At 38.4% G+C, this 14,500-nt stretch overlaps 1 protein-coding gene across 2 annotated transcripts in view; it reads right to left on the minus strand.

Annotated features, from left to right (window-relative positions):
• The window catches only part of LOC308696876 (glutamate receptor ionotropic, kainate 5), a gene marked incomplete at its 3' end in the record, with an annotated part of 46,558 nt that overhangs the window by 18,898 nt on the left and 13,160 nt on the right, over nucleotides 1-14,500 (minus strand). For both annotated transcript variants that reach the window (XM_081375805.1, XM_081375804.1), the window contains exons 7-12: nucleotides 9,435-9,596; nucleotides 8,680-8,832; nucleotides 7,144-7,248; nucleotides 6,657-6,764; nucleotides 5,126-5,329; nucleotides 968-1,081 (exon numbers count right to left, since the gene is read on the minus strand). In XM_081375805.1, coding sequence (XP_081231931.1) covers nucleotides 968-1,081; nucleotides 5,126-5,329; nucleotides 6,657-6,764; nucleotides 7,144-7,248; nucleotides 8,680-8,832; nucleotides 9,435-9,596 — 846 coding nt within the window. The remainder of the gene's footprint in view (nucleotides 1-967; nucleotides 1,082-5,125; nucleotides 5,330-6,656; nucleotides 6,765-7,143; nucleotides 7,249-8,679; nucleotides 8,833-9,434; nucleotides 9,597-14,500) is intronic.

Here is a 14,500-nt window from a genome sequence, read left to right on the forward strand (position 1 = left end):
CTTAACATCCTTGATGTGTCATTACAAGTGCACAGAAAATGTGAGTGATTCCTTCAGAGTGAACACGAGTGAATCTGACTGCAGTAGATGTGAAAGATATGTATAAAAATTATGTTATTTAAGCCAGCGCAAATACCTGTGTTTACATCCTGTTTTCGGTGGAAGTCCAAAGTAGTCATAGGTAACTAAACCTAAGCGCGTGAACTCGGCAATCGATTACTCTGGACTTCAACCGAAAACAGGATGTAAACACAGGTATTTGCGCTGGCTTAAATAACATAATTTTGGGGACATCTACTGCAGTCAGATCCACTCGTGTTCACTCTGAAGGAATCACTCACATTTTCTGTGCACTTGTAATGACACATCAAGGATGTTAAGAGGCTAAAAGCAGGTTTAGTACTTGCCCCATTGAAGTCAACAGGGTGCAAATTTTAAAAATAGAATAACTCGGTGTAGGCAACACCGATTTTTGTCGTTGTTCTCTGTATTGACAGCACTCCAAATGTACAAAAAAATGAGCTCAATGTTAAAATTGACCGGAGTTCTCCTTTAAAGTCTCTGAGTTTTTGCAGAACTATGCCCCCTCTGGCGACAAGCGAAACTGCAACACTGCAACTGAACGCGCATGACGTCACGCCCAGACTCAAATTCCGGCCCGAATCCCTCTTATTTATTTTACTGTACAGGATTATAGAGGCAATCGCAGTGATCAGAGAAGGGCTCATTCAGCCCATCAGGCAATTGTTTAAGCATGTATGGGTTAGAAAATCGGGGAATTTTTAACATGAAATGTTGTGCAATGCACCTTTAATAATTAGCATTATTATTATACATATTTTTGAAAGGTTTTGTGAGATTCACGCAAGAATATTACATAGTCAATGATAGTAACAAAATAATTTCTGATATAAAAATACCAATGTAGTATACAATCTCAATTCAGCGTATTATAAATGCGTCTTACTATGTGGACGCGGTACAGGATACTGATTCCAAGGTTCATGAAAGGTTTGGAGAAATCTATGACCTTTTCCCTCTCTGATGTGATTGTAAATCCAGCCACTGCCAGATCTGCTTTCTGTAACAAACAGAGAGAAAGAATTAGCAATACAAATTTGATATTGCACTCAATACTGATGCAACATTTTCATTAACCAAAATTACATTCAAGAGGTATTTGTCACCCATGATTTCCAATAACAGGGAGTTTATTGAGAAAATGTACAACAGCAAATACAGTGTAGATGATCTCAAACAGACATTTCTTTAACACAAAGATAAGTTTGTAGTGCCCTACTCATGGATTAGCTTATAGAAAAAACCTTTAAAAGAAATGGCTGTCATCTAGTAAAATCAGGCATACATGTACGTCCTCTATAATTTGAAACAAATTAAATTCAACCAAGTTCAGTCACTGCTGAAATTTGTGAAGACCTAATGCAGAAAAAAACAAAAAAAACAAAACCTATAATCGTCCTTATGGACTTTTGGTATAGCTTCAGGTTTCAATAACATACTGTAACTTTTACAGTATGTGAGTTTCACTGACAGATACTAACTACCAACCCCCTCGGTTGTGGTGATAATTCAGTGATGTTTCTAAGTGCTCATTAGCATACCGCTGTGTCAGTTGTACAGTGTTTGACTCGCAGCAGGCATGCAATTTCGTTGCATGTTGTTTGTGCTCCACGTGTGTTCCCCTGCTAAACATTGCACTCGAAACATTGTTGTTTCAAGAAGCACTCGAGAAGAAAAGCGTTTGACATTATCTGGCACTGACACTGGCATGTTTTTATTTATAAATCTATACTGGGTCTTCTTCCTTCATATCTTTATACCTATATCTGTAAAAAGTATGTTTGTAGTTACAGCCTATGATCCCAGGAATTATTCTTACTGTCTGTTCCAGGGGTACGTACTGAATTGGGGAAAAGGGCATTTAAAATGGCTGCTCCCTCTGCCTGCAAAGTACGTTGAAACTTAGGGAGCTGAGTAGTTTTAAACGATTTGGAGAATGAAACATCGGGCTGTAGACTAGACTAGTTATGTAATGATATTGAAATTGGATTGGATTTGCTTGTGTGTGTATATGTGCATATATAGATGGATGTTATCTGTTAAACTCAAACGAGTTGTGTCTATCAGTCTGGGCCAGGACACTCTTGTACTTAATCTCAATGTGCTTCTTTTCCTGGTAAAATAAAGGTTATAATAATAATAATAAAAATAAATTGTGTGGCAGTGGAAAGAAAAAGGATATTTAGCACAAGGAGAATCAATACAGAATTGAAAAAGGGAAAGTCAAGGCTGGACAGCTGGATGGATGAATGGACAGATAATAAAGGGATGTAAGTGCACTGGGTTGATGGAAGAATTTGATATGAGAGTCCTTGGGTAAAAGCAAAGAGATTTATTTATTACGGGGATGGAGAGAGAGAGAAAAACAGGGCTAAAGAGTGGAAAACAGAAAGAGAGAGGGTGAGAAATAGGGTGACGGTCCTTGAGAGAAGAAACAGATACTTGTAGGGGAAGGGATGATGAGGAATGGTTAAGAACAGAGAGTTGGTAAAGAGAAGGCTTCCAGCGAGGACACGGGGAATATTGTGCCCTTGTGAGATGAAGGGAACGAGGGATACGGAATGAAAAATGAGAGAGAGAATATAAAAGCACAAGAGTGAAAGTTCCTGAGGAAGGAAATGAGCAATAATGAATTAAAAACCTCGGTGTGGCATTATTTTGGCCTTTCCATTTTCCTTCCTCCTTGAGGGAGGAGGGGGTGACAGTGCTAGGGAGTAACTATTGTAACAGCAGTGACAAACTTAACTACATTTCTCAGTAGTGCGACAGCTTATATATACACAAAATAATTTATCCAAAATATAATTATTGGACTAGTTGCTTATTTACAGAAACTTTAATATTTTAAAGTTTTATTAGTAATTTATATTGCAAATTGTTATAGTTTTATTAATAGTATTTGTTGTAAATTGATCTGTAGAAATATTGAACATTTTCTTAAAAAGAAAATCACTCCCTTATAGGGGTCATGAAATGAGAAATCAAATTTGCCTTGATCTTTTGACATATAGCAGGTTTTTACCACATTCTGCAGGTTTCATAGCTTAAAACTTCCTCCTCATTATAAACAAAGCATTTATTTAATCAAGCTCCAAAAACGGCTCATTAGTATCATAATTGTTGGATCTTCTGTGATGTCACACAGATAAATACATTTGCATATGACTGCCTCCAGAGCAAGACATCGATGAATAATTATACATCATCGCACCATAGGCTGCGCCCACTGCCATTCACCTGCTTAAAGGCTGACATTTGCCGTAACTGGATGTGAGCGTAGCGTCAAAAGTAAATAGAGCCCATTTGTGGGAAGCAGGGCGAGTGGCGTGATTGATGAGCGACGACAGTGAAGGATGAGAGAGGACCAGGCCTGGACTATTTATATTATGTTTTGTGTTTATTTATATATTAAAGTTTTAAACGTTCGCAGGTTCCTGCCTCCTTCTTTCCTTATCAACATATCTTATTACACCATTATAATCACTTACGCTGTCTACACTGGATACAGTATACAGATGCGAATTCAGTTTCTGACGTACTCCACGCACTTGAGTCTGTCGACAACAGGACAAATGGAAGAGTGAAAGAACGTATCTGTACAAACTCAAGAATCCTAGCGTTGGATACAAGTGGGTTTTATTTTGTAAACAAGGCACAATGTAATGGAGAGTTTGCAAAGAAACCTTTGTTGAAAGATGAAGCAGCCAACTGTGTTGCATCCAAAACTGTAAGTAAATTATTTCATAATGCATTGTCTGTAAATTATGGTTTTATATAGATAGTGTTTTCAAAATGTGCAATAGCAAGTGGGCGTTGATACTTTTTCCTATGCAATGACGTTAGCCAATCATAACGGTGGCCTTTTACTGACAAGCCTTAAAGGAACCGCCCCTTAAAAACTGATCTTTTTTGACAGAGGGTCAGAATGAAGGCTGAAAAAAAGAAGATTGAAAAAAAAACTTCCAACTTCATATAGATATACACATCTATATATGTGCGTGTGTGTGTGTTTGCAAAAAACCTTTATAAACATTATAAGTGAACCTCAAGGAACATATCAAAATAACATATATATAAAAAAATGTAATACCCCCATAAAAAAACGTTGATACTGACCAAAAAAGCTTTAATGTAATTAGCTACATTTTATTAAAAGATAACAGTCAACCTTTGTCAACCTGAACGATTTAAAAATCACGAGTAGCTTGTCAAGCAAAGTAATTTCCCTAATACTAGAGGTGATCAATAGCAGTTCATTCTTCTTAAAAAACCCAAGTGTACCCCAGATATCTCTCAATCTGCTTAATTACTCCCTAATTGATTACTGAGAGATAGCTTTGTAAACCACATTCAAAGGGTGTCATCAAACGCTGGTGTCAAGGAAGAGCTGAATTGTGGGTCCATGGAGAGAAAGATGTGTGTGCATACACAGTTTACATAAACAATGCGCCAACATGTGACAACTGTGCACTGGCTTCAGCGGCTGTAATGGTATAGTGTCACGGAATAATTAGACACAGCAGGAACTGATTAGTATATGTGTGTGTGTGTGTGTGTTCAAAAGGACTTTGCCGAGACCTGCCACACTGGGGTTAATAGAATGACATTACCGTTCTTATTACTGCCGCCATTATTTTTAGCATTAGTGTGAAAAGCGCTAATATCTGTAATCGTTACTCTAATGGAAACATCAGCTGGCAACGGTCCAGTGTTGAAATCCTGCTAGCTGCATACAAACATGCGAACATATAAAAGGCTCCAACAAATTTTTATAAAAAGCAAATTTTCATAGACAATGCTTTAGAAGATTTAAAATCAATTATCAGGTGTACAAAATTATTAAACATGATTAAATGTTATATTGAACATTATGTTTTAATAATGTTTGGAGGTTATTTCAAATGTTTTGATGAATAAACATACAATTACACTACTGTAAAAGCCCAATTGTTTCATTGAGGTTCAATGTGACTAGAAAGCGTCTCTGAATTTACACAACGTATCCACAGAGCTTAATTATGAATGTGTGTGCAGGCATGCATACCCTGTTGATTAATTCCCCCACCATGCCAGTCCATGACCCATTAGGTTCTGGAGCTCCATACAGGCCGTCATCCACCAGCTTGATCCGGAACGAAAACTTCAGTATGTCTGCCAGCTCCCGCAGCATATCGACACAGAATCCCTCATACTGATCGTTACCATGAAAGTCCTGGTAGTTTGCCTTGCGCATCACGTATGGATTCTCCTATAAAACAGGATGAAGGTAACATTTAACGCTGTAATATTCCACTCTAAATTTCCATACAGTGAAGCACCATAAACTCAATGAAAGTCAATAGCCTTACAGTGGAAGTGGCATTTTGATTGGTGTTAAGCCATGAAATGGCAGTAAAATCCAGTGAAACGGTGATTCCTTGGCCTTGACATGTGAAAGTACTTTTTGGCTGCAGCTTCTTGGTTTGAATGCATTATATCTTTTGAATGTATTATATCAGTAAAATGTGGCCTGTGGATAGCAAACCTATTTTCTTCTTTTTGCAAGCACATGATGCAAATAAGATGGTTAATAATGAAGGGGTGACTTTGTGGTAGTTTTGAATTATTTTTTTTTTTAACAGAAAAAATACAAGCAGTAAGCTATTTTAAACCCATTATAGTCAGATACATTTTTATATTATAAGGAATTGCTTAAATGTGTTTGTTGCCTGGAAGCAACATTGTATGAAATTGGAATGAATAATGATGCAGTGAATATGGATGCAAACAATGAAGGTGCTATCTAAAATATTGCAACTAGTATATATTTTTTTATACACTATACTTTCATAATGGGACAGAGTAAAACACGACATTCAATAAAAAAATATATATATAAATAAAAAAGTAACACTGTTCGTTATGTGATCCATCTAAAATTGACTGAATAGTGAGAAATAGGCATTCTATACCAGAATGGAACCAGACCGAAAGCTGGTGTAGAAATCTGGGTAAAATCATCCTATAGCGTGAGCTAGAACAATGTGCACTGATGGTTTTTTCACAATAAGAGCAGGAAAGTGCATTAAGAAAATAAATTAAATCAATTTTGATTTGATGTTGACTAAAATTACACTCATAATTGCATTCAACAGAGGAATGTAGGTTTGCTTAAAATGAAAAAATGAGTCTAGTCTGAATCAATTTACGTTTTGAGATTGTCAAATTGGAATCTACAAAGCTCTTCTTACAATTACAAACTCAATAAAACAACATTATTATACTGTATAAGCTCTGTGTAAGCAAGACAGGCTTCAGAATTCCCTCATATTTTCTCTACTTTAAATCTTACAAATATTTGTAGCGTCCATAATAACATTCAAGACGCATTGGGTTTGGAGAGGTGCTGTTTGAAAAGACTTTTGCAACCTTTGAATCTGCAATGCTTGTACCAGTGAGTGCCAAATCTGTAAAAGCCCTATAATTCACATTATCTCTTACATTCTGGTCTGAAATGCTCAAAAGTTTTTTATTCACGTGCTGCCAAAGCCACAAAGCCCTAAGCATCATGGAGTCATAACTGGAGAAGTTCTTACCAGTATTGTAGTGACCGTGAGTGTCTTATTGGCTAACGACTCAGATGCGTTGATGTCTAAAGACGTGGAGTTCATAGCCAACGTATTATTGGAGTACCAGACACCAATCTGCACATGAAAAGTAAAAAAGTTTTTAGAAGATGCTTTACTACAAATATTTTGCACAGTTAGAACTACTTGCATGAACAAATCTGTGTTAAATGAACTAAATAATATAAAATCATTTGTGACCCATTTGAAAACATGTTTGAGCTCGCAAGGGGGAAAAAGGCAGGAATAAACAAGTTCAGTGAATAAGACGAGGGGATGAAGGAGAGATAAAAGAGCATGAAGCGAGGGATCAATACTATGATCAATAAGAGAGGAGTGAAGTGGTGATTACTCCAGCTACCACCCATTCATTAGACCTCACAACCTCTCTCGTGATTCCGGATAAAATCCGGAGTTAGTGTTCATGAGAATGTGTTTGTGTGTGAGTGTGCATTACCTCTTTGTGACCCCCCTTGAATTTCTCAAGAATACGCAGCGTATAATTGGTCCTCTGGCCTTTGCTGTTAAACTCCACACGGCCTGTTAGGCCGTCGTACTCTACCTAAAATGAAAAAGAGAGAGGGAGAATTTAAACCAAGGGTAACAAACAAGAATGACGAATTGCATTAATTTTGTCCTACAATATTAAGGCAGAAATTATAGCACAGGCGGAGAAAATTATAGAGACAGCCAGAGGACAAGTGAGAGGAAAACTTTGAGACGATTAAGAAAGTTAAGGTGAAGTGTCATTTCTGCTCCACCGGCATCACAATTGCAATTGCAAAAATAATGACTGTTTTCATTATTATTGGCAAGTGAGGTAAACACTTGGAGTTATGGAGACAAACCCGAAAACGGAGGACGAGAGGAGGTGTGGAGATGGTGCCAAATGGAGTGGTGAAATGATGGAGTGATGGGCAAACTGCAAAACAGATGGAGGGACACAATGAATGAAAGACCGCACTTGTGCCTAGACAACACAAACATAGTCTAGGATCTCACAGTTTATAATAGCTGCATTAAAATGATAAAATACAAACAGGCCTTCAGACAGGTTGTGATAAACAATGGACATCTGGTGTTAAGGGCACAGTTATAATTGCTCTGAAACTAACGGCAGTTGTAAAATTACTATGGCTGAGTATAATCATAACAGAGGACGTAAAAGTCATTCTGCATTGGTCACCTGATGGCCGTCGATGGAGGGGACAACCAGGACTATTGTCCCAGTCACTGTGACAAAGGCGGCACATTACTCAAGCTTCTTGTGAAAAAAAGAGACATTTATTTGAAAATTGACATTTATTTGTGGTATAAATTAAATGACGTTTTGGAGTTTCCTATAAAAAAAGTCCAGGGGCCTGTGAATTGAGTCAAATAACACCATATTTATTTAAAAAGTATTATAATAATTTTATTAGCATTTTGTCTTATCTAGCATTTTTTCCTTTATTTATTTATTTTATATATATTATTATATATAAATTTAGATTTTTACATTTAATTTGGTTCATTTACTGTTATTGCTGTTTTCTGCATAGTTTCACAGTGCTAAAACAGTGGTAAATGTTTCTTGATGGTGTTAAATGATGCACAACGATACTCAATGCACAATAATGCATTAGTCAAGGTTTAAATTTATTGCGGAGTAAATTGAAAAGCATCCATCATAAACCCTCTATGTCTTGTAAATCGACACCAAGGGGAAAGATTACAGAGATATTTTTCCTTGGATTAACATGCACTGATGAATTCTGCGCAACGAGACCAGAACGTATTTTGAGAAAGTAGATGTGCTCAATTTTAATTTCATGTTGACTTTAACAGAGCCTATAAAAGCCAATAAGCAGTTGCATGCAGAATTCCATCAAAATCAACCAGATTAAAACGGCTTCCACAGCTCATCAGAGAAGACAGTAACAACAGCCGTAAAGACTTATCACTAAAGTCATCAAATGCATAAAAAAATGGCTGCCAACAGGGTGACAAGTACCATGCGCAGGTAGTTCATGAGACTGGTGCCGTGCTGCCAGATGAGTGAGGAAGTGCAACTCAGAGGCTTCACTCCGATCTCCTGACTGCGGTTCAGCTCTCGCACTGCTCCAACCACCACATGAACTGCATCGAACATCAGCGCAGATGACAACTGTAGGTGGAGAGAGAACATGAATGAAACGAGACGAGAGATGTGCCGAAGCCAAGACAGAAAGATGGTGGAGAAAGAAGGAGAAAAAGAGAATAAAGGAATGTAGAATTGAGAAAGACAGCAAATGAGGTCATTAGGGGGACAAGGAGACTTCACGTCTGTTAGGGGCCCTACAGCAACTGTCTTCCTCCTAAATTATGTTGTGTGGCGCACATCCTATTTGGACACATTTGAAAAAACCTTCTGGCAGAAATAACATCTCATTATTCCATTGAGTTAGTATTACTACGGTTTACGGGTTTTTTTCTTTTTCCATTTAAGTAAATCTCAGTAATGCAGTGAAATGTCAATCAAATGATTGAAATAGGCTCTTGGAATCTAAAAAGTATTTTTAGATGCTAACACAATTGATTTAAAATAAGTTAACGAATAACCTCTAAAAGTACCTATAACCGATAATAACCTCTAAAAGTAACGTAACACAACACAAGTATGCACTCTTTACCCGGATAGGTTGAATTGCCCCTGACCCTGAGTAATATCTTTGTGAGTTGTAATGTTTCTCATGTATTGGTAATGGCATGAAAGTATTGTAAGCTCACCGCTGGACCAGGATAGGGACTGAGGTCACAACCTTCCCTCCATGACAGGTTTAGACTTCTAATGAACTCCAGGTAAAACGGATGACTGCTGTTCAACATGGAGAAGCCAACGATATTTGATTGATCATCTACCACGTCATCCAACCTCAACAGAGGGAAATCCTGAAAGAGAGCAATCGAAAGAGAGCTATTTACTTATTCTTGGTATTTAACTGAACACTGCTGCCACTGCACTGAGAATAGGGCTTGGGCGTCGTGACGTCATACTTGGCGTGGCGGCCATGTTGATGGCCTCGCGTATGTAAACATACAGCAAGTCGAACGAGGAGAAGCAGAGTTGGGAGAAAGAAAAAAAGATGTTAAAATCCCGAAAAGGATGTGGAATTTACGGGGATACGTTAAATAGGGAAACCAGGGACCAGTAAGTTATGTGGACAAATTTTCCTGTAAAATATCCCGTATTTTAATAACTTACTATCATAACATTAATGTTAGCCCTTCCATCGGACCTGTCAGTCTCTGTACTGTTGTGCTGTTGCTACCCCCTTGCCCTTGCAGAAAAACAGATGTTTTCAAAGCATCGTTATGCTTACTTGAAGGCAACCTTAACGTGATATTGGCCTTTTTTTAGATAACAGCGTGGTTGTTGTGAGAGCACGATTTCACGCCAATCTGTAAGCAAAGTCACGTTAGACCTAGCTTCACAACTCGCTTAGTTAATGCTGCAGTTTTGCAGAGGGATAGCAACAGAAAGATGAATGTTGAAATTGTAATTTTTCGGGATATTTTATAGGTAAATACTAAAACGGGAAGACAGCGGAAAAGAGCTCAAATACGTGAGAAACCCGGAAAAAACGGGAGGGTTGACAGCTACTAACTACACTTTTTTTGCCGATTTTGTCCACATACTGGTCCCTTGCTTCCCTATTTAACGTATCCCCGTAAATTCCACATCCTTTTCGGGATTTTAACATCTTTTTTTCTTTCTCCCAACTCTGCTTCTCCTCGTTGACTTGCTGTATGTTTACATTCGCGAGGCCATCAACATGGCCGCCACGCCAAGTATGACGTCACGACGCCCAAGCCCTATACACGCGAAAACCTTTTGATGCGCATGCGCGTATTCTTTTCCTCATTTGAAAACAGGCGCGAATCGCGATCGATGTACTTACAATGGTGCTGCGAAACAAGTGAGTGTTAAACAGTTAAAACATACAAAATACTTTTTTTTCACACAGTATTTGGTAAAAACTGTATTTTCTGTCGAACAGTTAAAAAGTACTGCGAGGCTCGCCCAGTTTGGCCGCTGTACCGTGAGCTAAGGTAAGTTTGACAGAATTTACTCTAACGTAGTCTAGCGCCTTGACAGAACTATGGAAGCTTGTTTCCGCCACTGAATAATAAATAAATTATAATAATTGCGATTTTTTATCTCACAATTCTGACTTTTTTCTCACAATTGCGATATATCAAGTCAGAATTCTGACTTTTTTTTCTCAGAATTGCGAGATATGAAGACAGAATTGTGAGAAATAAAGTCGCAATTGGGAGATATAAAGTCGCAATTCTGAGAAATAAAGTCGCAATTGCGAGATATAAAGTCAGAATTGCATGATATAAAGTCGCAATTGCGTGTTATAAAGTCAGAATTGTGAGATACAAACTATTCTGAGGTAAAAAAAAGTCTGTCTTTTTTCCCCTTAGAATTGGACTTTATATCTCACAATTGTGAGTTTATATCTCACAATTCTGAGAAAAGATATCAGAATTGCGAGATATAAACACGCAATTATGTGTTATAAAGTCAGAATTGCGTGATATAAAGTCGCAATTGACGTTGCAAAAGCCACGCCCCCTAGTTATAGTTACTACGCCCGTCAAACAATTGAGAACCAGATATAGCCATGGCTGGGTTGAGCTCCATACCTAGAGCTCTGTAAATCTGGGGGCCCTAAGCAGGATAATTTTGGGGCCCTGCCTTGCAGTGAATAACGGAGTATTGCCACCGCAAACCAGCAACTGTATACAATCTAACCCTTACACATTTCATCTGTACCTCTTTAACATGATTGCCCACAATTATTTTACTGCTTATGTGTGTGTGTGTGTGTGTGTGTCAGAGAGAGAGAGAGGCACGGGCGCGATCGAACAGTGGAAACATAACAATAAATACTCCGTCATTTTATTCATACAGGACATCATTAAAACTGCAAAGTGTTGTAAGAGTAACTTACTTAAACTACTTATTGATAACTGATATGCTAAGTTAGCTCGCTAGCTTTACTTACAGCAGACATATGTATGCTTATTAATCTTCGAGGCATTTAGCTGTGAGTGAGGTCTCCCACACTGCTTAATCCATTGGCGGCATCTTTCCGCTTGGGTCTTGGGTTTTGGAAAGGCAAAAAAAAAACGACCCCTCCCTCTAAACTTTTGGGGTACCTGGTGTCAGCCCACTGCGCAATGTGACGTCGTAGTGACGTCATTTTCATGTAATTTTTGGACGTCCAAATTTGGTCCATTGAAGGGGTTGTTTTGTAACGCCAGGCGACGTCTTTTTTCGACGTCTTCCGCACGTCTAATGTTGACGTCCGTCCACAAAAGTTTGTTTGTGGGAAGAAGGAAGGAGACGGGGTCGGCTTGCTGTGGATTGTGTGTTTTATTAGATACGTCTTTTTCAAACAATAATCGCGCTCAGTGCGCTCAAACAAAACAGTGGCTTCTCCTACACACACACGCACACGCACACACACACACACACACACACACACACACACACACACACACACACACACACACACACACATTCTTGCTTTACCTGGGAATCGAACTCATGATCTTATGTTCCAAGCGCCAACGCTCTACTGTTTGAGCTACAGCATCAGATGTGTGTCAACCAAATCAAACAACAAAATTGTTGATAAATGTGTTCACACCAAACACGAAGAGCGTCTGATGTAAGAGAGTGAGATAATTTCTGATTATCGCGTTTAGGCTAAAAATAGGTTCGGCGCTTATCGCGGTTTGGAAAGAAACTGCATCTTGCAGTAGGCTACATTTTAAATATAGCGATTTGGAAACGTGGATGGAGCAGTGAATAGGTTCAGTACACAGCAAAATGACATGACAAACTCACGTTTTGGAAATGAGCTCTTCATTTGTAAATTAAAAAAAATAATAATCATGTAAATTTCCTGCACCTGTCATAGACGTCCAAATGACGTCCAAAAAAATTACCCAGTTCAGGTCCAATGTTGAACGTAAATATGACGTCCAAGTTGAGTCATGGTTGGACGTCCAAATAGTGGACCTAGTTTGGACGTCGAAAAAAATTACCCAGTTCAAAGGTCCAATGTTGAACGTCAATATGACGTCCAAGTTGGGTCATGGTTGGACGTCCAAATAGTGGACCTAGTTTGGACGTCGAAAAAAATTACCCAGTTCAAAGGTCCAATGTTGAACGTCAATATGACGTCCCAGTTGGGTCATGGTTGGACGTCCAAATAGTGGACCTAGTTTGGACGTCGAATAGATGTCCAGAATTGGTCATGGACCGACGGACCCAATATAGACATGATCTGCACGTCTATCCGACGTCCAATGTTTAGTGGGAGACTTGCAGGTGCCATAGGCGCATCGTTTCACCATCTTGCTGAAATCGCAATGTTTGACGGAGGTCCTTCTCCTTAGTTACAGTTGCTGAGCTAGGATTGGACGAGGACCGCTCGAGGGCGGGGTTTTGCGAACGGTCAATTGCGAGAAAAAAAGTCAGAATTCTTTTTATTAAAAGGAACACGCCGACTTTTTGGGACTTTAGCTTATTCACCGTATCCCCCAGAGTTAGGTAAGACCATACATACCCTTTTCATCTCTGTGCGTGCCGCAACTCTGTCTGACGCACCCACCGCTAGCCTAGCTTAGCACAAAGACTGGAGGTAAACGGCTCCAGCTAGCATACTGCTCCCAATAAGTGACAAAATAACGCCAACATTTTCCTATTTACATGTTGTGATTTGTATAGTCACAGCATGTACAAATAACAAGGTCACATGAGACACAGCCATCTTCTATCGTAAACATACTGGGAACTATATTCTCAGAAGGCGAAGCACTGCTACTTGGGTGGAGTGGTTGTCTCGAAGCACCTGAGAAGCCCCATGGTGAGGAGTAGAGAGTTCGCTCAGAGTTGGAGTACCATTAACGGTACCGCAGAACGAGAGCAGTCTCTATATCTATAGACACTTTTTAAATCTGAAAACTCCAAAAAGCAACGAAATTGTCAGTTGTGAGTGCATGTTCACAGAGGAAAACAACTGAAAAACAGCACTGGTTGTTCTCTCGATTATTGTTCTCTTAATTATAATTATTATGTTCTCTTAATTATACAGAACTTTAAGGCTTAATATAATTTAAATGGATGAGTTATAAAAAAAATTCATCCCCTCAGAGTTGCCATGAAGCACAAAATTAGCTATAGACCAAACCCGATTTTTGTTCCAGGCTGCAAACATATTTTTTTTTCTGCTGTAAAGTTGGGCATTTTAACATGGGGAGATATATGGAATTGACCCCCTTTTGGAGCCTGTCTCTAGTGGCCAGTTGATGAATTGCAGTTTAATTCACTTCCGTGTTGGCTTCACAAGAGAGACTTGATGGTTGCCGCTTGAGTGTGACCTTTACTATATAGTGGCCTACACCATATAACATTTCAATTATATGAGATTGCAAACTTAAAGATAGGTTTAATACATTTGAAGTGAAATCAAACCACGTTATTTAACAGCAGTAATTGAATTACTGATGAACTCACTTGACAGTTTTGAAAATATTCTAGAAATGACAAAAAGGGATGCAAGAGTGACATTCAACATAATAATGAAACCATTTTTACAGTATAAAACTATATTACAATGGAGGCACCATACATAACATCACACGTTTAGTGATTTGGTAAATGTGTGCTTCACTCAAATGCAATTTTTACATATTATTCAGAAAAGGTCTACATTTCTTTTTTTAAATAGCTACATTTGCTTGGCCAGTTTTTTTGCAAATAAATGCTGCTC

The sequence above is a fragment of the Scardinius erythrophthalmus genome (assembly GCF_964197995.2).
Source record: "Scardinius erythrophthalmus genome assembly, chromosome: 10".
NCBI classification, from domain to species: domain Eukaryota; kingdom Metazoa; phylum Chordata; class Actinopteri; order Cypriniformes; family Leuciscidae; genus Scardinius; species Scardinius erythrophthalmus.